The 27,691-nt window shown below is 47.8% G+C and overlaps 1 protein-coding gene across 7 annotated transcripts in view; it reads left to right on the top strand.

Moving 5' to 3' along the window:
• p38b (p38b MAP kinase) overlaps nucleotides 1–27,691 on the top strand; it is a 516,218-nt gene that overhangs the window by 162,205 nt on the left and 326,322 nt on the right. For all 7 annotated transcript variants that reach the window (XM_075670644.1, XM_075670640.1, XM_075670639.1 and 4 more), the window contains one exon: nucleotides 1,656–1,767. In XM_075670644.1, the coding sequence (XP_075526759.1) occupies nucleotides 1,656–1,767 (112 nt within the window). The remainder of the gene's footprint in view (nucleotides 1–1,655; nucleotides 1,768–27,691) is intronic.

Here is a 27,691-nt window from a genome sequence, read left to right as displayed (position 1 = left end):
GAGTCTCAAGCCTTCGCGTTGGCCTCGTGAATAAAAGGAACAAAGCGAATCGAAAAATGCACCACTCCGCGTCTCCGCACTACTACAAGCCCAAGCTGCACTGACCTCGTTCGTCCCGCTGCGCAAACGGTGTCAGCCAACCAAAACACAGGAAACTGCCGCCTGCGGTCAGCGTGGTTTCTCCCTCCCGCATCCCTTTCACACCCAATCGCACTCCAAGTGCACCTTGTCACGTGCATTTTACCCACACGCCCCTTTCTCAGAGTGCGGGGCGGGGCGCGTGAGATCGCGGCAACATCGCGATAGCTTCGTGAGGAGAAGCGCATTGCGGGGGTGTTATGCGATGGGAGAAGCGCACTTGCAGTGGCGGGGTATGGTGGGAGAAGCGCAATTACCGGGGTGCAGCTCAGCACGGAGTTCGATACATCGATATGCCGGTGCACGGGAGTTCTATATACGCGAACAATAGCGCTATACTTTTGCATGGGATTTCGAAGGGGATTTTTCAACTGTTCGATATAGGCAATAATTCGATATATCCGGGTTCGATATATCCGGGATCGAGTGTATATGTTTTCGGGCTCCCTACGATCTCCACTCCAATTACCTCTGTGTTGCACCAACCGATTCCAACTAGCCTCCGCAAATTTCCTAATTTTATCGCCCCACCTAGTCTTCTGCTGTCCTCGACTGCGTTTTCCTTCTCTTGGTACCCATTCTGTAACCCTGATGGTCCAACAGTTATCAAACCTGCACATTACATGGCCTGCCCAGCTCCATTTTTTTCGCTTAATGTCATTAGAATATTAAGTGCTTGTGTATCATATTTGTTGGGGTTTGAAAGGTAAGCAGTATCAGCACTGATTAACACTCCTTGAGCTATGTATCCAGTACATAGACACACAAGCACAAAAAAAAGTTGACAGGAAAATTTATCAGCGCTGGACCTTTCAGCGCTGCCAATTTAGGTGTGGTAAATTCCTTAGCAGCTACGGTGTTGTAGCGGGGTAAAATCTCGGCCGCATTTTGATGGGGGCGAAATGCAAAAAAATCAGTGTCCCATGCATAATTAATCCGAAGTCCCCTGACTACGGCGTGCCTCATAATCAGATCGTAGTTTTGGCATGTTAAACCCCATAATCCCGTCATGGTAAGTTGAAGTATCTAGCCATTATTAGTCCTGTGTTGATATTTACATATGTACACAAAAATGTGCATAGATGGTTTAGAAACTCTCTTACAGATTGCAATCCACTAGGATGGCTAAAGTCATACAGACACTGAGCCCACATTTACTAACCACGTGTGGGTTTGCAGCCATGTACTATGCAAACAGATGGCCCAGTAGAGAAAGGGAGATAAATCTGGTTTGCCACTGAGGGGAGACATTCAGGTGGCCTGAAGAACACAATGGATTGAAGGGCCTGATGACTGACTCTCCGTATTATTAAAAAACAAGAAATGCATGCCACTGGACATCAAATGGCTTTGCTACACAAATGATCACATGCATGAGTTGGTAATCATTTATGTAGTCAATCCAGTTCATGTCCTATGCATCTCGTGCTTGTGTTTCATCTTGCTTAGTGCTGCAACCATGTTTCATAATAACCAGCTTTCAGCAATAATAACAGAACCCTTTCTACGTGGTGCAGGTACCTGGTGAACCATCTGATGGGCTCTGATCTGAACAACATAATCCGGACTCAACGATTGAGTGACGACCATGTTCAATTTCTCGTCTACCAGATTCTGAGGGGGCTCAAGGTCAGTGCCAACAATTGGCAACTCTTCCAAAAGTGCATCTTCACTTACTGCACCATTATCCACAAAAAGAAAAAAAAGAAGCAGGGCTGCATTTGAGGCAATGTAGATGGATGTAGATAGGGACAGGTTGTGCACATGATGCACGTTTATAATTCCTGAGCATAATATTAAAAAAGAACCACAGGGAGAAAAAAAGCAGATAACCTTGTGTTACAATAAACATAAGAGCCAACTATGCAGTTCCACTTGTTTAGCAAGTCCTGACTGTTGAATGGTGCCATGGCACAGGATTGGGCTGGGGGTCATGTGGCTGCACAGCCAGACAGCAGTGGGGCCATGTGAGGTGGGCTGCCCTCTGTGGTACCCACTTCTCCCATTTAATTTTTAACTTATGGATTCTGGTGGAAACATCTTCACCAATCGGCTTTGCTTCAAAATAGACTGGCTGAAAAATTGAACCTTTCAGTGAACAAACAGCTTTCATGTTGCGCTGAAAGAGGCTTCACTCACCATGCCAGACATGTGCACAGCTGTGCCAGTGCTGCTAACGTTAGGGAAATTTTCTAAATCTAGGGATATTAGACACTGGTTAGAAAAAAAAATTTCACATCTAGGGAAAATTTGTGCAAGGACATATAGGAAAGGAGATGTGAGAAACCACTGCAGCGACACCGTGATGATCAATACATGAAACTGCTGACGTGATAGCATAGTTTGATTTCAGTCAGCACAAGTTACCTTCACATTAGCATGCGAAATATGACTTGTTGTCTATTGCAGCTGTGAGGTCTCACACATGCTCTTGGGACAAAGAAATTACAACACAGTAGTGCAAACAATCACAACGGTATTTATTACGCCTTTCGTACACTAACGCCTGCTAGACTAATTACTATCCACAGAACATGCTGATGGGTGTGCGGCAAATCGGGAAGTCCAATTCACTGCAACTGGATAGTGAGTGAATATTTTCGCCCGCATGCTGGACAACAACACCTAATCGCTCACGCGTATGGTCACGCAAAAGGTGGTGCGTTTGAATGATCGTGTTCATTCATTCTGGTGTCGTTTTCCTGAGTCTTTCCCAGGGTGGTCCCTTGAAGCATAGATCGGTGCATGCCCACAACGTCCGTGCCGCTCAAGCCGACCCGACCCGAAGAGGAAGAGCCCTGTCGTGCCCAAGTAACCCCACTGTTAAGTGGTGTTAGCAGCACAACACTCGTGCCATCTCTCGTAGACGCTGCAACCACACTGACCACTGCGGTGCTTAGCTACAGGGAGAAGTCAGATTACAGGAAACGTGTGAGCCACGCAGGGAAAACAACATCAGGAGATGCGTGAGAGTCGAGCATCCCCACGCAGCACAGTGTACACATCTCCCCATGTAAATGACAATGTATGGATGTCCTGCGCTCAATAATGGAGCATAGCTATACTGTCAACCGACTTAAGCACTTCGAATGAAATATTTATTTGTAACAGGCAAAACGAACATATTGTCGCAACGTCAAGAAAGGGGTCGTATAGCAGGGCACAGCAACAGGTCGCCGTTTTAATTATGAGTGCAACCGCGAATTCTTCTTCCTCACTGCACCTTGACAAATATGCTCATGCCCACTTGCGTTGTCCTCTTCTTCAACAGAGTACAGGCGTGGCATTTGCGTCCCTCCAAAGGAAGCATTGTCCCGATGCGCAATTTAAGCGTATGAGGGCAGTGTATAACAGCGCAGAGTTAAAGATGCAAAAAAAAAAAAAAAAAAATCAGAAGTTAGTTCGGCAGGCACGGCTTCATCTTTACCACATGCACCACTTCAGGTCAGTGATTGCGGCAACTGGAACGATTGTCACCGTCAGGGACGACCTCGTAATTCATATCGCTCAGGCGGCGGATCACTCTGTATGGCCCAAAGTACCGTCGTAGGAGTTTTTCGGAAAGTCCACGACAGTGTATGGGTATCCAGACCCATAATTTGTCGCCGCGAGTGTAGAAAAGGGATCTGTGTTGAACATTGTATCGTTTCGCATCTTGGTCTTGCTGAATGCAGATACGTACGTGGGCAAGCTGTCTGGCTTCTTCGGCACGCTGGGTAAATTCAGCAACATAGGTAGGTATGTCGTCAAACCCGTGCGGCAGCATGGCATCCAGCATCGTCGTGGCTTCGCGACCGTGGACTAAGCTGAACGGTGTCGTTCCAGTAGTTTCTTGTTGAGCGGTGTTGTAGGCGAAGGTAACGTAAGGCAAAATCTGATTCCAGTTGTTGTGTTCTACGTCGACATACATGCAAACCATGTCTTTGAGGGTCTTATTAAGACGATCAGTTAGTCCGTTCGTCTGGGGATGATATGCGGTTGTTTTCCGGTCGTCTTTACCACTGAGTCTGAGAACCGAGTCAAGGAGTTGGGCAGTGAAGGCAGTTCCCCTGTCTGTGATGACAACTTTGGGGGTGCCGTGCCTCAGGACAATGTGTTCGATGAAAAAATGAGCTGCTTTGGCTGCTGTGCCTCGCTGGGTAGCTTTCGTCATCGCCCAATGCGTCAGGTACTTGGTGACAACAATGATCCATCTATTGCCAGCTGTAGAAGTTGGAAATGGGCCCAGGAAATCCATTTGAACTTGGGCGAATGGCTGGCCTGGTACCTCGACCAGATATAAGAAACCTTCAGGCTTACCGGGAGGTGCTTTGCATCTTCTTCTGGATGTTAAAGGAGCGTACGATAACGTAACGCACGAAGCGATTTTCAACGCGTTTCAACTACATCACTACATCAACCAGTTCCGGCGGCGCTCTAGTTATACCAGCAATGAGAATAACCAAGCGGTTCAAGACTTCCCATGTCACTACGTCTACAGCTGCAGAGCTCGCGGCTCTCCGCGACGCGCTTCAAGTGATAAACGCTGAAAGTCCTAGAAAATGGGCAGTCTTCTGCGATTCAAGGCCGGCCTTGCAATGTGTGCAGTCGTTTCTCCGACATGGAACTCGTGATCAGCTCACGTGCGAAATCGCGGAACTTGTTCATCACTTAATAGCAAAAGGCCATGATATCTCTTTTCAGTGGATACCAGGTCATTGCGGTATCATTGGAAATGATGACGCCGATAAGGCAGCTCGGACGTCAAACCAAGAAGACCGCTGCATCCCTATTCCTCTCTCAAGGACCGACGCTGCGAGGCAACTTGGCATTCTAGTACGCACGATCTCCTTGGCAGAGTGGAACACCGCACCTACAAGGCGCACAAGACTGCACAGACTGAACCCGTCACTTCAACTCAAACCTCCATCGGGTCTACACCGACGTGAAGCGTCTCTTAGTGTCGGTTATGGCTTGGAGTTGCCTTCACGAATGCCTACTCAGCACTAATTGGAATGGCTAATACTCCTGCATGTGATGTTTGTGGATGCGAGGAGAACATTGACCACTTATTGTGCCATTGTCCACAATTTCAAGCACAAAGACAGTCTTTGTCCAACACATTGCGGAAACTAGACGATCGTCCTCTGAGTGAACAGACCATATTAGAGCACCGTCCCGACCGATCATCGGCTCAGAAGGCAGTGAAGGCACTTATGTGTTTTCTCAGAACTTCTGGTTTGCTCGAGCGACTCTAACTGAAGGGCTGTCCGTACACGTATCTATGCCTTCTCTCTCCCTTCTTTCTCTTCCCCTTCTCCCATCCCCCAGTGTAGGGTAGCCAACCAGACTATTGACTGGTTAACATCCCTGCCTTTCCTGAATTCTCCTCTCTCTCTCTCTGGCACATGTTTGCACATTTCTCTATCCCATGATTTATAGTGTGAATATCATCTATTGTTGAGTAGCCTTTACGGAATCCTGCCTGGTCCTTTGCTTGACAGAGGTCTAAGATGTTGCCGATTCTATTTGCGATTACCTTAGTAAATAGTTTGTAGGCAACTGACAGTAAGCTGATTGGTCTATAATTTTTCAAGTCTTTGGCGTCCCCTTTCTTATGGATTAGGATTATGTTAGCATTCTTCCAAGGTTTCGGTACGCTCAAGGTCATGAAGCATTGCGTATACAGGGTGGCCAGTTTTTCTATAACAATCTTTCCACTATCCTTCAACAAATCTGCTGTTACCTGATCCTCCCCAGCTGCCTTCCCCCTTTGCATAGCTCCCAAGGCTTTCTTTACTTCTTCTGGCGTTACTTGTGGGATTTAAAATTCCTCTAGACTTTTCGTTCTTCCAGTATCGTTGTGGGTGCCACTGGTACTGTATAGATCTCTATAGAACTCCTTAGCCACTTGAACTTTCTCATCCATATTAGTAATGACATTGCCGGCTTTGTCTCTTAACGCATACATCTGATTCTTTCCTATTCGTAGTTTCTTCTTCACTGCTTTTAGGCTTTGTACCTTTATATATAGCTTTCATTGATTACGAGAAAACGTTTGTTTCAGTCGAAACGTCAGCAGTCATGGAGGCATTACGGAATCAAGGTGTAGACGAGCCGTATGTAAAGATACTGAAAGATATCTGTAGCGGCTCCACAGCCATCGTAGTCCTCCATAAAGAAAGCAACAAAATCCCCAAAAAGAAAGGCGTTAGGCAGGGAGATACGATCTCTCCAATGCTATTCACAGCATGTTTACAGGAGGTATTCAGAGACCTGGAATGGGAAGAATTGGGGATAAGATTAAATGGAGAATACCTTAGTAACTTGCGATTCGCTGATGATATTGCCTTGCTTAGGAACTCAGGGGACCAACTGCAATGCATGCTCACTGACCTGGAGAGGCAAAGCAGAAGGGTGTGTCTAAATATGAATCTGCAGAAAACTAATGTAATGTTTAACAGCCTCGGAAGAGAACAGCAGTTTACGATAGGTAGCGAGGCACTGAAAGTGGTAAGGGAAATTAGGACATCAACTTAGGACAGGTAGTGACCGCTGATCCGGATCATGAGACAGAAATAATCAGAAGAATAAGAATGGCCTGCGGCGCATTTGGCAGGCATTCTCAGATCATGAACAGCAGGTTGCCATTATCCCTCAAGAGAAAAGTGTATAACCCAGCTGTGTCTTACCAGTACTCAGGTACGGGGCAGAAACCTGGAGGCTTACGGAAAGGGTTCTACTTAAATTGAGGACGACGCAACGGGCTATGGAAAGAAGAATGATAGGTGTAACATTAAGGGATAAGAAAAGAGCAGATTGTGTGAGAGAACAAACGTGAGTTAATGACATCTTAGTTGAAACCAAGAAGAGGAAATGGGGGGGGGGGGGGGGCATGGGCAGGACATGTAATGAGGAGGGAAGATAACCGATGGCCATTAAGGGTTACAGACTGGATTCCAAGGGAAGAGAAGCGTAGCAGAGGGTGGCAGAAAGTTAGTGAGTGGATGAGATTAAGAAGTTTGCAGGGACAACATTACCCCAATAAGTACATGACCGGGGTAGTTAGAGAAGTGTGGGAGAGGCCTTTTCCCTGCAGTGGGCGTAAGCAGGCTGATGATGATGACATGTTTGCACGTGATGTTTTACAGCAGCGGGCAGCTTCGGCCAGTAATACTCTCATCGGAGTCGGGACAATGTTCTCGTGTAGCCTAGATGACCTGCGATGCTTTCATCATGGCATGCATTTAGAATTTCTTTTTGAAATGATGCCGGTACGACAAGCAGGTACATGCTACCTCTGGCAGAAAAGTTCTTCTTATAGAGAACACCGTTCCGGAGACAAAACGATGGCAGTCCTCTGGCGTAAAGTCGCGGAACGTCTTTACTTGGGTGGGGGGGGCCTTCCAAGAAATAAATTAGTGGGAGCAGCTCTGGGTCATGGTACTGCTCCTGTGAAATGGTGACGGCATTGACAACGCCCAAAAATGCAGCGTCCACGTCATCGGTAACTGCGGACTCGATGGGTGAACGCGAGAGGCAGTCGGCGTTGGTGTGCTTCTTCTATGATCTGTAAATAATGGTCATGTCGAACTCCTGAAGCCTGAGACTCCAGCACCCAGATGGCCAGATGGATCTTTCAGGTTATTCAGCCAACAAAGAGAATGATGATTGCTGACAAGCTTGAATGAACGGCAGTACAAATAGGGGTGAAGTTTGATAACTGTCCGCACCATGGTGAGGCATTCGTTTCTGGTAGTCAACTAGTTTTCCTCCGTACGACTGAGAGTTTGGCTAGCGTAGGCGATTACTTTTTCGGAGCCGTCTTGCCACTGCACTAGTATGGCACCCACACCAACATTGCTCGCATCCGTGTGAAGTGCTGTAGGAGCATGCTGGTCAAAGAGTTCGCTAAATGCTACTTGTTCATTTTCCTCCCACAGAAAGGGAACATCGTCGCGTGTCGGGCGTGTTAACAGCACAGCACTACATGAAAAGTTTGCTATAAAGCGCCGGTACTAGGCGCACAGCCCCAAGAAGCGCCTCACTGCCTTCTTGTTGGACGGTGTGGGGAACTAGGCCACAGCGTCTATTTTGGCTGGATCAGGTGTCGTACACCCTCGCGACTGACGATGTGGCCGAGGAAGCACAATTCACTGAAACCAAAATGACATTTTTTGGGTTTTAGCGTGAGGCCAGTCGGGCGTATGGCTTGGAGAACAGTGAGTAACCGGCCTATGTGCTCCTCAAATATAGCTGAGAGCACTACAACGTCGCCTAGATAGACCAAGCATGTTTGCCACTTCAGACCTGATATTATGGTGTCCATTAGACGCTGAAAGGTGGCAGGCCTCACTGCCTTCTTGTTGGACGGTGTGGGGAACTAGGCCACAGCGTCTATTTTGGCTGGATCAGGTGTCGTACACCCTTGTGACTGACGATGTGGCCGAGGAAGCACAATTCACTGAAACCAAAATGACATTTTTTGGGTTTTAGCGTGAGGCCAGTCGGGCGTATGGCTTGGAGAACAGTGAGTAACCGGCCTATGTGCTCCTCAAATATAGCTGAGAGCACTACAACGTCGCCTAGATAGACCAAGCATGTTTGCCACTTCAGACCTGATAGTATGGTGTCCATTAGATGCTGAAAAGTAGCAGGCACTAACCACAAACTGAACGGAAGGACCTTAAATTCGTAAAGACCATCAGGGGTCATGCAGGCAGTTTTCTCATGATCTCACTCATTGACCTCGATCTGCCAATACCTGCTTCGTAGGTCCATTGATGCAAAATAATGTGCATGCCACAGCCTGTCCAGCGAATCGTCGATGCGTGGCAGCAGGTAGAAGTCTTTCTTCGTGACCTGGTTTAATTTGCTGTAATCGATGCAGAATTTCAAACTGCCGTCTTTCTTTTGGACTAATACCACGGGTGACACCCAGGGACTTTTCAAAGGCTGTATCACACCTTCCTCGAGCATCTTCACTTGTTCTTGAATCTCTTCACGTTCCTTTGGAGTTGCACGGTAGGGATTTTGTCGAATGGGCCACGTAATATCATCTGTGATGATACAGTGCTTGGTCAGTGGTGGTACACTGTTTGACCTTTGATGTAGTCAAAAAGCAATCTTCGAACTGGTGTATCAGCTCCAATAGGCGCTGCCGCTTCGAATGCGACAGGGTGGAGCTAACGTCGACGGCAAAGGTGGCGAGGGCAGCACGATTGTTTCTTGTAGAGCGAAACAATCTTTCATTTGGGTGATGTTGTCGCAGTACACAATTGCGATACCCTTGTAGATATGATGGCGTTTGTTGCTGAAGTTTGTGAAAAGGACTTCCGCATGCCCATGAGTCATGCCGAGTATGCCTCTAGCAATGGAAATGCCTTCCGTGAGCAATAGTGCAACAATTTGCTCCGCAATCACATCCCCGTGGTAGGGCTTCTTGCATGATACAGAGACAAGGTGGCAGGATCACGGCTGAAGGGTCACATCGTCGGTGATTCGCAAACACTCATGTTTCCTGTCATTCATCGTGTCACCATATTGGCTGGCAGAAAACGTCACCATTCGTTCTGGAATGTTTATGACTGCGCCGTGATCTCGCAGAAAATCCATCCCCAAGATGAAGTCTTGGCGGCAGTCGGGGAAAATGACGAAAGTGGCAACGAAGCTGGATTCACCCATGTGAATTTGGGCGGTGCATGTTCCCGTTGGTGTCATAAGCTGACCCTCAGCGCTTCTTATGTGGGGCCCTGTCCACTGTGTCTTCACTTTCCTAATGCGGTCGACCAGCTCCTGCCACATAATCGAGAAGTCTGCGCCAGTGTCATCAAGTGCGGTGACGTAATGTCCATCCACCAGAATGCTGAGATCGGCACGGGCAACATCGTCGGCGTGAGTATTCGTCGTCATCATGTCGTCTTGGTCGGCGTGAGCATTCGTTGTCATCATATCGCCTTTGTAGGGAGCGTGGGAGGTATCTTTGGCGTCTTGATACAAGGCAACCTTCCCCCCTGGAGGTTGCTGCCATTAGTGTCCCTGGTGTGGACTAGGGGAGCAACCACCCATGCCGACATCAGTGGTGAAAGTCTGGTGGTTTGGGGAAGTGTAACACACAGGCGCTGGCAGTCACCAACATTGTGAGCCTCGGCGATTTCCCTTGTCAATTGGCTTGCGTGTTTAAAAATGAAATTAGTTTAAAAAAAATATGTCATTTTTAAACACGCAAGCTAATTTACAAGAGAAGTCGCCGAGGCTCACAATATAAAGATAAGGGACAAAGCATGTATTAGCGAACCGTCTATCACTATTCGTGATAAGGAACTGCGTTACCTATGTCAATTTTAATTATGCGTCAGATTGTCACAGTTGCCTCGATGCATCTCTGTGTCTCCTGCATGTCATGGTTATCAACTGGCACCTATATATGTTATACATATCTTCAATAAAATATCAGTTGAGATTCAGCGCCATGTCGTTTTATGCCTTCTTGTGTCCTTGTCATGTATTGCGCTGTAACGAACCTTACTATGAATCCCAACCAACTGGCCCAACTTGCCGTTTTGATGTTCTCAGGTGTCCTGATCTCGCTTAGAAAAGTAATGAGCTTCCCTTTGAGTTATCATAAATTGTTTCTTTCCTGATTTCATTTTTGCTCTTAAGTAGTTTATCAAGCCAGGTTTCTTTTCCATTACTGCCATCAATGGGAATATTTAAGCCTCTCTGACTTTCCGCATGACATTCTTTGTTGCTGTGTTGCCCACCCTACAGGCCGCATACTTGCTGGTAAGCTTCCTAGTTCTTTTCCTCAACTGTGAATCAATGTTTTCCTGTAAAGATACATCAACACTCTCCCAGCCCGTTTACTTTCTTCCATATTCCTCAGTTCTTCATAATAAATTTTACTGTGAGCTTCCCTCACTTCAAAACTAGTCCAGCACATATCGCCCTGCACAGCTTCATTTGTAGTCTTTCTGTGAGCGCCCAGTGTGAGGCGTCCCATTGACCTTTGGTTCCCATCAAGTCCTGTTTGTACCCCTGAGTTCAAGCAAACAACCGCATTTCCAAAAGTAAGTCCTGGAACAATTACACCTTTTCACATACCCCGGAGCACCTCATACCTATTGTATCCCAATAGTGCTCTAAGCTTTATTATGGCTCTTTCTCTTCCCTTTACTGTTGTTGTTTTTTCCTGTGTTTCCATATGCAGTCGAACCTGACTATATCGAACCTGTTTACATCGAATTATTCTACATATTGAACAATTTCTGGACACGGTATAGTTACAGTGAGTATATATAGCAAAAATTATGCTAACATCGAACAAAAATAGCAGCGACTCTCGATATATCGAATGTCAAGCAGTGGAAAAGTGCCCCCGAAGTTGGCTTTCCCTCGTGGTGGTGGGGAAACCAGCGGCGCGGCTTCATCCAACTGCTCTCCCTACCGTGACTGCGCTGCATGGACGAGCCGTCGACACCCCCTTGCAAAAAATTATCCTGGCCCATCCGCAGCGCTTGCTCAAACAGCCAATCAGAGGCTCTTGCGCCTTCGTCGTGCAAGGTGGCGAAAGCGCGAGTTGTCTCGCTTCTTTTCTGGTTCATTGTGTGTGCGCCTTGTGGGCCTTCTCCCGCAATGTTGCCGTGATGAAGCTGCAGAATTCGCCTTTTGTCGTGAAGCTCGAAATCAGAATCGGGTCGAATGTGGTGAGAAGTTGGATGTCCTCGCAGGGTGCAAGATTCCAAGGAGCACTCTCTCAGCACGATCTTGAAGAATAAGGGGGAGATTAGGGCTAAAGTGGTCAAACTCGCAACCCAGTGCCTGTGGCGTCCGACACGTACACACGGCCATGCACGAGTGGTTTTCATTTCATTTCCTTAAAGGCCCAGTAGTAGGGGTATTACATAAGGGGTGGGGATGCAACATATACAAGTAAGTGTTATAATGCATTCAATTCTGTCAACAAAAAAAGTTGTTACTTCTTGAACAAATTGTGAAAACCAATTTAGGTTCATCCGAAATTGCTTCAGCCAGGCCAGCTTCCACGTGCTTGGTGATGACTGTAAATTTTGATGAATGCGACGAAGCCATTGCCGGTGTTGCTGAAGTTTAGAGCGAGCTATCAGAATTTCCGGAAGCTGTTGACGAATCAATGGTGGACAAGTTTGTGAGAGCAAATGATGTCGCAACCATGGGAGAGCCCGAAAACGAAGACTACATTGCCGACATAGTATCGAGCTCAAGTGAAAGTGGGCACAATGAGGAAAGCAACGATGGTCCTTTGGCCACATCCTCCGAAGTGATTGGTGTGCTCGCACTAATCCGGTGCTTCTGTGCCAATGCGCACTAGCACTGCTGCTCCGACCTTTAAGGTCCAACCACACGCTGTTAATTGTGCGCACCTGGCTACACGTCATGCGTCTGTGAGGCCATGCACGCCTGTCCTATGCGTCTAGAGAAGGGAGACGCGCAGGAATCGTGCGTGTCAAGGAGGTCTTGATCTTAGTCGTCATTTTGAGCGTACACGACGAAAGTGGCAGCTTGTGCACCGAAGTCATGTGGGCCGCATGTACACTTCCGGCGGTTCGGAAACATTGTTGAAGTTTCAGAATCATGCGGAGATGCCGGGAGTCGCTGCTGGTTTCATGTCGATAGAGCACAGAGGCTATGGAGGCAATCAACAACGAAGCGCTGATCGCCTGCGTTGAGGCTCGACCTGCGCTTTGGTGGCAGGCGAAACACAAGCGCCACAAGAACAAGCACATGACGAGGTGGTTGTGGATTGTCATGCCCAATGCTGCCTAACAGGTGAGTGCTCGGAATTTTATACGGGTGTCATACTGGAGCAGTTTCAATCGCGATCGATCCTGATCAGGATCGGATTTTGTGATCACGATTGCCTGCACTGCGCAATCTGTGTAGAACTAATTGTGATCAAGAAAATTGATCGCGCTCGATCGCAATCAAAAGCCTGTGTGACACCGGTATAAGCTGCCTCTCTCATCAGCCGACTCGCAGATGTGGAAAACGCGTTTCATCTGTGCAGATGACGTTATCACAGCGCTGCAGAAGTGATGGAAGTGCTTGGGGAATATTGCATATTTCGTTAAATGTGATCCGGTAAGGGGACATATAAGCAGTACAAGGATAGCTTTGTATATTTATTTATTTAGGTACCCATAAAGCCAGTTTGGCTTTGCAGTGGGGAGCAGAGAAAGCAGAAATACAGGTACAAAAGAATGAGTAAAATAGCACATAAAAACTAAACAATAAAGCATAAGACAGAAGTACAGAGAGTATCACACACAAACTAGCAGGATGAATAAAGAAAAGGACTTGCATGATGCACACACAAAAACAAAACACAAAAGATGCAAGTAGTTTTTTGATTCTGTGCACTGATCATAAAAGTCAGCATGCAAGTCAATGAGCAGTATTTAGCCGAGTATTGAATGTTGCTATATTCACATGTGTCTTGGGCACTGCAATGAACAGCTCTAATTTAGCATTTTGTTGCTTGCCAGCAGTGTGCAAATTGGCGCTTCATCACAGATCCTCAAATTTTACCTAGCTTGCTCAGGGATTCATTCAGTGTCAGCTAGGTGCCAGAGTACCATAGGTACTCTGGCACCTAGCTACAGATCTTAATCTCTCCCTCATCACAGACCCAGCTTATCCCACCAGGTGTGGTACATCTACATGCAGGGACTCCACCCCAGACCTTACTTTTGTATCAAACTTAGCGAACGCTGGCTGGAATAACTCCAGTATTGACCTGGGTAGTGATCATTACATATTACAAATACTATTGGAAACACCAAGTAATGAGATAAAGCACTTTAACTACATTGACTGGGATCTTTTTCGGAAAGCAAGGAAAAGCAGAGCTGAGACAGAGGAAGGACAAAAGAAAACACTCCAAACTTGGACCACTCAGCTCAGGGAAGATGTAAAGGCGGCAACGAAGGATATTACCACAGAGGAGGATATCGAAATCATGGACAGTAGGCTGGCGCACTTGATTGAAGCGAAACAATCTATGTTAAATAGATGGAAAACGCAACGGCTGAACAGGAGACTCAGGAAGCGCATAGCATTGTTGAATAGGGAGATTGAAGAACACTCCAGAAATTTACAGAAACAACAATGGGATGAGCTTTGTAATTCCATAGATGGTCGAATCAGACGTGGTGGGAATTGGAACTTACTTAGACATTTGCTTCATGAGAACGACACGAAATCTAATAGGAGAACAGCAGTAGCACGACTCGTCCATCGTGAGAGTCAGGACACAACGGAGGAGGCCATTCTGGATCGGCTCGCAGCTAAGTATTTACCACTTAAGGATAGTGATGAGAGTACAGACCTGCCTGAATATACAGGGGAAGACTGTGAGCCTATGGATCAAGACTTCACAGAAAGCGAAGTTCGTGCAGCCCTGTACGACCTCAACAGTAGATCTGCTGCCGGTCCAGATGGCATTTCCAATAGGCTGTTGAAAAATTTGGACGATCATTCCATAAAATATTTAACAGAGTATTTCAACGAACTCTGGAAAAATGGTGATTATCCGAAGGAATGGAGAATTGCTAACAAAATTCTTATTCCCAAACCAGGCAAGCAACTCAATCTAGATAACCTAAGACCCATATCATTAACATCATGTCTGGGCAAAACCATGGAGCATGTCATACTCAATAGACTGACTAAGTATGTAGAAAACAGAAATGTTCTTCCGCATAACCTGATCGGTTTCCGTCCTGGACTTTCGACTCAAGATGCAATGCTTTTAATCAAGCATCACCTTATCCTTGCTAGCCCGCTACATACGAGAGCTCTTCTAGGCCTAGATGTAGAAAAGGCCTTTGATCGCATCGAGCACAGGGCCATATTGGATATCCTCTCGGAGATGGGATTGGGTAAACGATTGCACAATATAGTCAAAGCCTTTCTCGGTGGCCGTTCTGCTTGTCGCAGGTTAGGCGAACTCCAATCGACAACCCTGGAACTTGGGAATCGTGGGACACCACAAGGGTCTGTCCTATCTCCCATGTTATTTAATTTGGCAATGTCAAAAGTGGCTTGAGGTCTCGCGCAGATTAAGGGTATCCACTTTGCTATATATGCAGATGATGTAACAATCTGGAGTGCCGAAGGTAATATGGGACAAACAGAGATCAACCTACAGGAAAGCATTTATGTGGTAGAAACAACACTTGAGGGTATGGGACTGAACTGCTCTGCTAAAAAATCAGAACTATTGGTATTACGGAGCAATAAGCGTGGGCGCAGGCCGAACGGATATATCCCAGAGGAAGAACCCCGCATTGACATATGCGCCAAGAATGGAGAACCAATCAGGCAGGTGGAGACTATTAGAGTGTTAGGACTTCTCCTGCAAGCGAACAGATCTAATTGCAGGATGATAGAATACAACTCTAACAAGTCAGAAGAAGTCATTAGGCTTCTGCGTAGAGTTACCAACAAGCATAAGGGGCTAGGAGAAGACAGTGCCATAAGATTGGTACATGCATTCGCCTTTTGCCACTTCTCGTACGTGGCTGGCATGCTACAATGGACACAGGCTGATAAGAACAAGCTAAACGCTTTAATCAGACGACTTATAAAGACTGCACTAGGACTTCCCATCAGCACGGCCAATGATAGCTTATTGCGCCTAGGGCTGCATAACACACTAGAGGAGATAGCTGAGGCTCAACAGGTGGCCCACCAGGAGAGACTAATGGGGACACGCCCTGGGAGGGCGCTACTTGAAGAAATTGGCGTAGAAATTAACAACCACACCAACGAAGGAGAATTATTAACACAATTGCAAGCGGGACTACGAGAAACAATAAAGACGACCCCGTTCCCTAGGAACATGCACCCGACACATAACCTCGAGAGACGGAAGGCAAGGGCGAAGGCACTCCTTCAAGACATAGATCAACATAAGCAGCAGGCGGTGTTCGTTGACGCTGCCTGGGTTAAAAATAAGGATGCGTATACCTCCGTTGTCGTAGACACTCAAGGTAACATACAGGATGCCATCACCGTCTATACCAAGGACCCCACAGTAGCAGAACAAGTAGCAATCGCCTTAGCCATCCGGGCTAATCGGTGGACACATATTTACAGCGACTCTAGAACAGCCATACGCAACTTTACCAACGGATATGTGACACGGATAGCAACAAAATTATTAGAGAAGGTCAAGAGTGAGAGGATCGAAATCCGCTGGTTTCCTGCACATCTGGGGGTGGTGGACGGAGCTCGGAGAAACCTCAATGAGGTGGCAAATGAAGCAGCACGAGGACTTTCTAGCCGTGCTCTTCAAGACCGAGCAACTTACACTTCACCCGGGGAACACAGGGATCGATTATTAACATATAACGAAATCACGAAGCATTATTATTTAAGCAGAAGGGAATACCCATTGCCACACGGTAAGCTTTGCAGAGCCCAAGCGGTCACATTACATTTGCTACAGACAAGAACATACCCAAGTCCATATTTTATTAACAGGATCTATCCGGAGAGGGAAATTCAAACCAACTGTAATAAGTGCAATGACATCATTACTCTTGACCACATGCTTTGGCAGTGCCCCGCGGTCTTCAGAGACCGTGACAAGGAACAAGAATGGTGGCGGCAAATGCTACACAGTGAATCACTCTCTGACCAATTACGGGCAGTCCAGAAGGCCCGCGATGTGGCTAAAGGGCTCGGCCTGACAGTCCCAACATGGGAGCGGCCCGCGTCAACGTATGGTTGACCTTTAGGACCCAATAAAGTTCTCCATACCATACCATACTGATGACATTGTCAGCTGTGTAATTAATAATTCTTGTTTTTGTGTCTGCTCAGCAGTGTCATGACCTAATTATCAGCCTGCAGTTATTCTGCAGATCCCAAGTGCTGCGGTTACTGGTTTAAGCGAAGCTTTCAAAATGTTTGTGGAGAACGCTGTTCCTGCTTAGCAAAATTTCCAAGGAAAGACTAGATGATCTAGTTAAACACATTCGCACTGTTCAAAAAATGATTATTGAAATTTTACATGCCAAAACCACAATATAGTTACATTATTATAATCAGTATTTGCACTATGTCCGGTACTGGTCACTCGTACAAGACAGTAGCCAGTAGTCAGCTGGGATGACAATGGTTCGACTACATTAATATCAGTCTGAGGCATTCAGTAAGAGTTATTTCGCAAGACAGTAGGAGCAGCAATAGGAAAGTCCAGAGAAGAGGCAAAAGAAGCTTAGCTTTAAAAAACCTTTTGGAAGGGTTTGCTTGCTAAGATCAGCTTTACTGGGCCAAAACACCCTTTACAAGGCAGATGGCAAGATGACAAACATTATTATACGTAACTTCCTAAATACAAACAACAAATGCACTGACTACTACGTACACAGCTTCACACTGTGTTTATACATAAAAACAGTTTAGAATGAGATGAAGTTTAAAAACAAATGAAAAGAAAAACAAAGTTACAAGCCAAGAACGTTTCAGGTAGAAAAACTGGAACAAGACAGAGCCTTATGGTAAAGCAAGACCTAACAACACTACTACTCTATGTTTAGAAAGTGCAAGCATAGGTCATTCAACATGAACTTTACTAAGTGGTTTTACTGATGAAATGTAGTGGAGTGCTTGCTGCTAACTATTTCGAAACTGAAACATTCCAGATATGCACTGTTTCAAGTGCAAGGTGTCACTAGGCTTTAGGTATGGAGATCTCATAAGAAAAATGCATCAGAAGCAAAATCAGAAAAAATACAAAAGCTACACTTAAGTGCATGGTATCAATCGTCAATACCAATTAGCCCGTACCCAAACCTTACTTAAGTGCATGCAGAAACTGTTCATTCTGGTTGTGTAGGCAAGCCACTTTTGTCCCTACAAAACTGACTCAGAGCTTCGTCATTCTCTAAAAAAATGACGCCTTAAAGCAAATGTGGACGGACTTGAGCCTTCATATATTTTTGCATTCAGGCTGTCACATTATTTACACATTGACAATATTGTTATGTAGGAAGGCGCAGACGAAAAGCTATGTACAAGTATATTTACAAGAAAATACGCTGCGCTTGGCCAAGAGGCAACAGCCCGCGCTAGCTTCTAATCGTCGTCGTTGTCTTCACACTGCTCGCCTTTTCGTGATCGCACATATTGTTCCGCAGCACTACCCCCGGCTGCAAAAGCGCCGTCCCGGAGCGACTAAATATCAGACTCGGAAGATGTAGTAGGCCTTGAGCCTACTGACATGCACGACATCACTAGATGCCAGAGCAGAGGACGAGATTGAACCCGCAGGAGCAATTTCGTAAATCACAGGCGTCACCTGGCGCAGCACCCGGTAGGGCCCTGTGTATCACGAAAGGAGCTTCTCTGAAAGTCCGACGTGACGGGAGGGCGACCACAGGAGCACGAGCGCACCAGGCGAAAACTGTACGTCACGATGGCGGGCGTTGTACTGACACTGCTGAGTGGTTTGTGAGACCATCAGTCGAGCACGGGCAAGCTGGTGTGCATGGTCAGCAAGGGCGATGGCGTCGTGCGTATACTCACTTGTTGAGATCGCAGCAGGAGGAAGTGCCGTGTCTAGGGGCAAGGTAGGTTCGCGACCGTACAGTAGATAAAATGGAGAAAATCCGGCGGTGTCGTGCCAGGAAGAATTGTACACAAATGCTAAGTAAGGAAGGGCAATGTCCCAGTCGTGGTGGTCTTTTGAAACGTACTTAGACAGCATATCGGTAAGAGTACAATTTAACCGCTCTGTCAGGCCATTGGTTTGAGGATGGTATAAGGTAGTCAGTTTGTGTTGAATGGAGCAGGAACGCACAATGTCAGCGATAACTTTCGAGAGGAAGTTTCGACCACGGTCAGTAAGCAGCTGTCGCGGGGCGCCATGAAGCAAGATAATGTCATGCAAGAGAAAGTCTGCGACGTCAGTGGCGCAACTGGTAGGGAGAGCCCGAGTGATAGCGTATCGGGTGGCGTAATCAGTCGTGACGGCTACCCATTTGTTCCCAGAGGATGACGTGGGAAAGGGACCGAGCAGGTCTAAGCCAACACGGAAGAACAGTTCCACAGGGACGGTGATTGGCTGGAGATGACCGGCAGGTAGCACCGGAGGTGTTTTCCTATGCTGGCAGGGATCACAGGCAGCGACATAGCGTCGAACGGAGCGAGCGAGACCAGGCCAATAGAAGCGGCGGCGGACACGGTCGTACTTGCGCGTTACTCCAAGATGTCCTGCAGTGGGTGCGTCATGCATCTCAAAGAGCACAGTCTGTCGTAGCTGTTTTGGCACGAGAAGAAGATCAGAGCCGTCAGGGAGGAAGTTCCTTCGATACAGAATGCCGCCCTGGAGGACATATCGGCGAACGGATGCGTCGGTAGGTGTAGAGCGCAGACGCTCGATAAGTGCTCGCAGCGATAGGTCTCGGTACTAGTCATCGGCGATGTTAGCGAAGGCAGACACAGAGAAAATGCCGTTGGCGCTACTACTGTTGGCGTCGTCAGGCTCGTCGACCGGGTAGCGAGACAGGCAGTCAGCGTCCTTGTGTAGTCGGCCAGATTTGTAGGTGACAGAGAACGAATATTCTTGGAGGCGTAAGGCCCAGCGACCAAGTCTTCCCGAAGGGTCTTTCAATGAGCATAACCAACAAAGCGCGTGATGGTCTGTGAGAACGGAAAAGGGTCGGCCATATAAGTATGGGCGGAACTTCGCAACCGCCCAAACTAGGGCCAGACACTCACGCTCAGTGATGGAATAGTTGCGCTCCGCGGGCGAGAGGAGCCTGCTGGCGTAAGCGATAACACGGTCGTGGCCACGCTGGCGTTGTGCCAGTACTGCGCCAATTCCGTGACCGCTGGCATCAGTGCGGACTTCGGTAGGCGCAGAAGGATCGAAATGGGCCAGAACGGGAGGCGTTGTGAGAAGATCGATGAGAAGCGAGAATGCAGAGGCCTCGTTATCGCCCCACTGGAAAGGGGCGTCTTTTTTCAGAAGCTCGGTTAGTGGTCGTGCTATGGCGGCGAAATTTCTCACGAAACGGCGGAAGTACTAACAAAGGCTGATGAAGGTGCGCACATCCTTGACACACTTCGGAACAGGGAAGTGCGCAACAGCATGGATCTTGCTTGGGTCCGGTTGCACTCCGTTCGCGTCAACGAGATGTCCAAGGACGGTAATCTGGCGACGGCCGAATGGACACTTCGATGCATTGAGTTGCAGACCGGCTCGATGAAAAATGTCCAGGGCCCGCTTGCACAAAACTGTTTAGTCCGGTCTTATTCTGATATTCAGGCTCAATCGAATCTTGTTAGAGGCTTAATCTTCCCTAGCCGATAAGTCGCTTGCACGAAAGAGACTAGACGGGAACAAGGGGCCGCTTGCACAAACGCCAGCCTCTAAGTCTAGACTTAAATCCGAATCTTGTCTTATTGTAACCTAAAATAAGACTGGACTTTCCGGCCATCATGTTTCGCTTGCACGAACTGACGAGACTGAACTATAGTCCGGACTTATTGAAGACGTTAGGTACTTTTAGTACCTAGGTGGGAAATTTCGCCGTCAACAGGGAAAGAGATGGGGAATGGGCCGGAAGTTGGTTGCGGCGGCGACAGGCGTTCGCGCTGTCCAATAGTTGACCGCGATTCGATGTCAACATCCGGCTGCACTCCCGCGCTTGTCACCCCTGCAGAAGCAGCCGAACCAGCTCCAAACGTTGACGGTACGCGCGTGTTTTCAAGCATGTCTTCGCAACCGCCCGCAAAGCGACTCAAGAGCCATCACTGGAGCGAAGATGAAAAAATAGATTTGGTCCATATCATAAGCGAGAAAACCACTGCCTTATTTAGTAAGTTCAACGTTTATGAAGTGATAAAAGAGGCGGTTGACGTAGGCTTCTTCATGCTCTCCAGGAGCCTGTATCCGGACATGCGTGCCGTCAATTGCACCCAAGACGCGCGGAAAGCCAGCGACAGCGTAGAAGCAGCCTTGGACTTCCCGCACCTGTCTAGGCGACGGCCAACTGGAAAGAAAACGAGGGTGGTCACCTTTAGATTCACGCCGATGTCATGCGCGGTCTTGCACGCAATGACACGCGCACATATTCAGGGAGGCACACGTATATAGTGTTAATCTCGTGCTGACCATCACACAGCTGCGCAGGACGTCGGCTTGAAAGAACAAAATGACGAACTGCTCACTTGAGCCTGGAAACGTTATTCACGGAGAGCGACACCTTCGCGGTACGTGCAATCAGTTAGCTTCGTTGCAGTCGAGTAGGTGCAAACATTTGAGACATCGTCAGCTGATGTTCTGGCAGCGCAGCTTGTTAAAATTTAAAGTTCGATGAAGCGGGAACGCAGCCACACGTTACATCACATTAACGAGATCAACAGAGCCTAGTTCCACCGATGATTCGACGTGCTGGCGGACGGGGCCAATGCGCTCCGACGCGCCTGGCGTCTAACGCTCGCCCTCTACGCACGTAGGCATTTCGCAGCACTAAATTCCTAACGTGACACACGCTCCTACGTTCCGCAAAGCACTTGCGTGCGGCGTATTTCTCGTCATGACGCAGTACTAAAGCTGTCTACTAAAACACAGGCAGTGGAAAATAAATGGTTGGGGAGAGGCTTACCTGATCCAATGTCTGCTGCGACGGACGAGGGTGAGAGCAACCCGGCGTACCGTGCGGCTTGCTGTCGATTCGTGGGCGCCGATCATATCTCCGAAAGTAATCAAGAAGCAACCGGAGGCAAAAAATTTCAGCGTGAGCATCACCAGCAGCTCGGCCCCCAAAGCACCGCTCCGACACGTCGGGTGCTCGATCTCGGAGCGAAGGAACTCTACAAGAAATGCTATGCCGTCCCGCCCGAAGCGTACGCGCCGCTCCAGCTCCTCCTCGCTGAAGGCGTCCAGCGGATTTGTCCTGTCGCGAAACACGCGTTCGCGGCACAGCAAGTGCTCGGAGAGCATCTCGAGGCGGGCCAACCGCAGGGCAGACATGTTGGAAAAGACTGAATAAGTTTTAGATAAGCCAGCTAGAAGCAGCCTATATTCCAGTCTCATTTCAATCTTCATATTGTGTCTTGGACTGCTGAGAGGCGCTCGAGGTGCGTAGCGAACGTTGGGGAGAATATAATAACGTCGTCGAAGTAGCACAGGCACGTGGACCATTTGAAACCGTGATGAAGGGAGTCCATCATGCGTTCAAAAGTGGCAGGGGCGTTACATAGACCGAACGGCATCACTTTGAATTGATAAAGACCATCGGGTGTTACAAAAGCAGTCTTCTCGCGGTCGAGATCGTCCACGGTAATCTGCCAGTAGCCGGAGCGAAGGTCAATAGAGGAGAAATAGCGAGCACAGTGGAGGCAGTCAAGGGCGTCATCAATCCGAGGTAGGAGATACACGTCCTTTTTGGTAACCCTGTTAAGGTGCCGATAGTCCACGCAAAAGCGTTATGAGCCATCCTTCCTTTTGACCAGTACAACAGGTAACGCCCATGGACCATATGAAGGTTCAATAATGTTCTTGGCAAGCATTTTGCGAACTTCTGTTTGAATAACTTGACGCTCAGCTGGTGACACTCGATACGGGCGGCGATGAATAGGAGGGGCATCGCCGGTATTAATGCGATGTTTGACAGCTGTAGTTTGGGCCAAAGGACGATCGTTAAAGTAAAAAATATCGTGGTAGGAAAACAGAATGCGGTAGAGTTCACAAGCGTGCTCGGACGGCAAGTCGGGCGCAATCATTTTCTGTAAGTCAGCGATGGTACAATTTTCCGACTGCGATGGTAGAGGAGTATCGGATGAAGTGTCATCTACTGCAATGGATGCTACTGAGTGATCCTCAAATGAGCAAAGCTGGGCCAGAGACATCCCGCGTGGCAGCACTTGTGTCGTCAAGCCAAAGTTGACCACTGGCAGGCAGACGCAATTCGCCGTAATAGATAGAACTGTATGAGGTACTGTGATCCCGTGTGTAAGGAGGACGTCTTGCATAGGAGCCGCGATGTAGTGACCGTCAGGGACTGGTGGGTTGACACTAGGTCAACGTAGGTCGGTGCCGAAGGTGGCAAGGGAACGAAGTCGACGGAACTGAGGCGACTGGGGTGTAGTTCAGCAGGATCCAGAACAGGCAGGTCAAGGCAGAGAGTACTGGCGGAACAATCGATGAGAGCAGAATGTGCGGAGAGGAAGTCTAAGCCGAGGATGATGTCGTGGGGACAGTGGGCGATGACGGTGAATAGCACGATTGTTGAGCGATCGGCGAAGGAGACGTGGGCGGTACACATACCAATCACGGGGGCTGTTCCGCCATCGGCGACATGGACAACAGGCGTCGTGGCGGGCGTGATAATTTTCTTGGGCCGGTTACGAAGGCCAGCGCTCATTATGGACAAATTCGCCCCAGTGTCTATGAGTGCAGACACAGAAACACCGTCGACTCTCACGTCAAGAAGGTTCAGATGAATGGGCAACGTCAGTAGAGGATTTGGGGGTGTAGGGAGCAATGCAGCGTCACCTCGAGGCGCTGCATCGTCTAGTTTTCCAGCTGGGAGCGGCGTCCGAAGGGAGTCGGCGAATAGGAGCGACGGGGCTGGGGAGAGCGAGATTGTCGTCGTTGGGGCAAAGGTGAACGAGAATAGGAGCGGTTCGGTGCAGGAGAATCAGTGGCGGCGGTATCGGAGCGTGCGGCATAGGGACGAGAAGGGCCACCTGGGGGGCGAGAGTAGGCAGTATAAGTAGACTGGGTCGGGGAACTCCAGCGACTGCGATAGTGCTGAGAAATGTGCCCGATTCGATGGCAGTGGAAACAAATGGGCTTGTCGTCAGCAGTGCGCCATTCAGATGGGTTGCAGAAACGTGGTGGGTAAGAAGATGTGGGACGGGGCGGAATCGAAGAAGCCGGGCGGGTATCAGGACGATGGGCCGAGCAGATGGTGTGAAGACCCATGTTTTCGAACTCTTGGCGGACAACTGCCTAGATCAGTGAGACCGTGACTGCAGATGTGTTGGTGGGACTGCAGTCGAAGGCAGCCGGATAGGCGGCCTCGATCTTACGCCGGACGATCCTGGTAACATCGGCAGTGTTGTTGGGACGAGGAGCGTCGGCACAGGAAGATGTCGCTGGGGTGCTGGGCAGATGGGCAAACTTCTGGTCAATACGTCGGCTTTTAGCGAGTTCCAGGCGGCACTCTTTTATAACGGCATCCACCGTCGCTACGTTGTTGCAAACGAGCAAGTTGAAGGCATCATCGGCAATGCCTTTGAGGATGTGGGAAACCTTGTCTGACTCAGTCATGTGGGTGTCAACTTTGCGGCACAGAGCCAAGACGTCCTGAATGTACGTGACATGGGGCTCTGTTGACGTCTGCACACGGCCGGAAAGTGCCTTCTGCGCGGCACGTTGGTGACCGTAGGGGTTGCCGAACAAGTCTCGGAGCTGTGTCTTAAGTGAATCCCAACTGGTGAGCTCATCTTCGTGCGTGCGATACCAAACTCTAGGTGTGCCACCGAGGTAAAAGACTACGTTGGCGAGCATAATAGTAGGGTCCCACCGGTCATTGCGGCTGACGTGTTCATGCAGGCTGATCCAGTCATCGACGTCTTCCCCATCTTTGCCCGAGAATACGCCAGGATCACGGGGAGCGGGGAGAGTGATGTAGGTCGTCGAAGTGGCAGCGGGTGTCGGAGCCGGCGGAGTCGGGTTGTCGGAGCCGGGAGCCATGAAGGAAGGCTCGACGTACCGTCCACTGCGAAGCTCCGTGACGAGGTACAGGGAACGTCCACCTCCACCAGATATGTTACGTAGGAAGACGCAGACGAAAAGCTATGTACAAGTATATTTACAAGAAAATACGCTGCGCTTGGCCAAGAGGCAACAGTCCGCGCTAGCTTCTAATCGTCGTCGTCTTCACACTGCTCGCCTTTTTGTGATCGCACATATTGGTCCGTAGCAATATGTGCAAACCCTGTGCTCACATGCAGGATGTCCACCAACCTTCCACCAGTGCCCCCATCGGGTGAGGAGGGAAGCGCTGCAGACATCTTAACGAAAGATGTGCCAGTTTTCTAATCGGGCAACACTTGGAAGTGCCACCGCCATCAGGTGAAGAGTCACAAGCTCCAGCATCGACTCTGCCTTCGGCGTCGCAAGAGTCTGTGGAGTCTCAGGACATTTTGGAATTTCTTGAATCACCAATGCTTCAAGAAGCTTTGGCTTCTGAGGCACACCACAGCAGGCCGCAGTCGCAAGCATCACTGGCTTCAGCAGGCAGTCGCAGGCTGGATATGTTGGGAAGCATTACTTCTGAAGCGACAACGTCAAGAGGGAGGAAAGGGAAAAAGAAAGATGAGAGTCAATTAATATTAGAGGAATTAGGCAATGTTTCAAGTGCAATCAAAAGATGCAAACCACAGGACGACCTCAAACTTTTGCTGTCTCTCTGCTCAAACACATGAGAGAGGTCAGTGCGGATAAGCATCTCAATATGAAAATTAAATTGATGCAAGTAGTAAAGTAATTCAAAGAGTGTTTTTTAATGTATACATTTTTTATAATAAAGCCAAGAGACAATGAAACAAAAGGAAATCAATGATGAATTTAATTACTTTATATTGAAATGGAGAAATAAGGAGGAAAACGAAAGTATTTGAAAAGGTAACTTCCCTTTGATAGGAGACGAACCCACAACCTTTGAATTATGCTTGCATTGCTTTACAGTAGAACTGCAGCAATGGCTATCCCTCTGCAAACTTTCTTGAGCATGTATGTGCATGTACCAGATCTCGCCCTGGTAGTATTAGCCAGTGTTACTCGTGCAAGAACACTCCCAGATCCTAATCTAGTACACATAAACATTCTAGAAAATTTATGGTGGAATAGCTTCCACTGTAGCTCAATTGGTTTTGGGTTTAGCTCCCACCAGTGGCAAGTTATATTTTGTCCACTTTCATTTCCCTTCTCCTTGTGATGTCGACATTATAAATAAAACGACAGTTATTTTCCTTTATGCTCTACTACGTTTCCTAGTCTGTTGTCATATCAAAGCCCCTCAGCTATTCTTTTTTGTTCATTTTACATTGTGTTGTATTCATATTTTTTTGCGTTATTATTCAAGAATTTCATAAAGTTGATATCTGTGGGCCTGGTTGGTTGGCCATTGCTGCTGTAGGGATGTGTGAACATGTTTTAGCAACACACCTACGATAGAGAAACAAGCACTGACTTGCAACTAAAGGTTTGTTGTTGCAAGACAGATGTTTATCGCTTTCATCTGTTCTTACTCATTCAGCCTGTCTTGCAGCAGTGAACCTTTTTGAGTTCACTACCTGTACATGTATAGTTTGTGCATGCATCTACAGATGCCTGTACATGCCTGTAAAGATAAATGCAATGGACCTTAACCAGTCCCCAGTGAAAATTTTGGTTATATGCTGCAAGTTGTAAAGCGTGTCGGGACGATTAGCAGTGCAAGCATTTTTCAAATTGTTATATTATTATTAAAAGAGGTAGCAGAAAGGGAAAAGTCTTGCCACCACCTAGCCAGGAGGCGAGGTTCATTGCCAACATAGACAACCTCTACCTCTCCCACAACTATCGTCCACAAGCCACATTCCTTGCATTTCTTTTTGTGTGTGTTGCGTGGCTCAGTTCCAGAGTTGATTTTGCATGTTCTGCATTGGATGTTTGGCCAATGTCTTTGTACGTAATCAGTGACATTGAACGCAGTGCGTAAATGAGACATTTATACGTATGACCCTGCCTCTCTGGCAGGAAGCAGGGCTACCTGACGGGAGCCGTGAACAGCATGTGAAATTTAAAAAAAGTTCTTAAGCTAAAAGAAATGTAAGGAATTTCTGCTGCTGTCGTGCTGTTCTGCAGTTGTTTAGTACTTTGCAGGCATGATCGCCACAATACGACCTACACACCATTGCAGGGTCTAGCCGCCTCAATCCCCTCACAGTAAGCCAAGGCAACGTCTTTTATGTCTTGCCCGGATGGCAAGTAGCTTGAATGCAACTTGAAAAAAAAATTTGTACCTATTTCTCAATTATTTTCATATTAATTATGATGACATGGCTCTTCCTGACAATGATCTCCATGGCTGTGGGGGCCCTTTTTGTCTGACATACGATCAAAATTCATTTGTGTAGGTTAGCTACCACCTTCGTGTAATTCTACATGTGCAAGCATTCCTCAGTGCATGTTTTACAGCTTGTGCAAGGTCAAAAGCACTGAGGTAGCTTTTGTGCGATGCCATTTGATGGCAGTTTTTTTTATTAAAGGGACACTAAAGTGAAAAACGATTTCTTCTGCATCAGTAAATTACCGTTCTACAACGCCATAAACACCGCTCTTACAACAATAAGGCGTTTGGTAATCCAGAAAAAGCGCAAGAATTAAATACGGGTGGCGACGCCTACTTAAGTTCCCGTACCTGTGGGCTGTGACGTCTTGGATTTTGATGGCATCTTCTAGGGCCTACTAATTAAATATAGCGGTACAGATTGACTACATTGTGTTCTAAATGAACCAAATATT

The sequence above is a fragment of the Dermacentor variabilis genome, chromosome 9 (assembly GCF_050947875.1).
Source record: "Dermacentor variabilis isolate Ectoservices chromosome 9, ASM5094787v1, whole genome shotgun sequence".
In the NCBI taxonomy this organism is placed as follows: Eukaryota; Metazoa; Arthropoda; class Arachnida; order Ixodida; family Ixodidae; genus Dermacentor; species Dermacentor variabilis.
The sequence above is the reverse complement of the archived record's forward strand: the minus strand, read 5'-3'. Positions and strand labels throughout refer to the sequence as shown.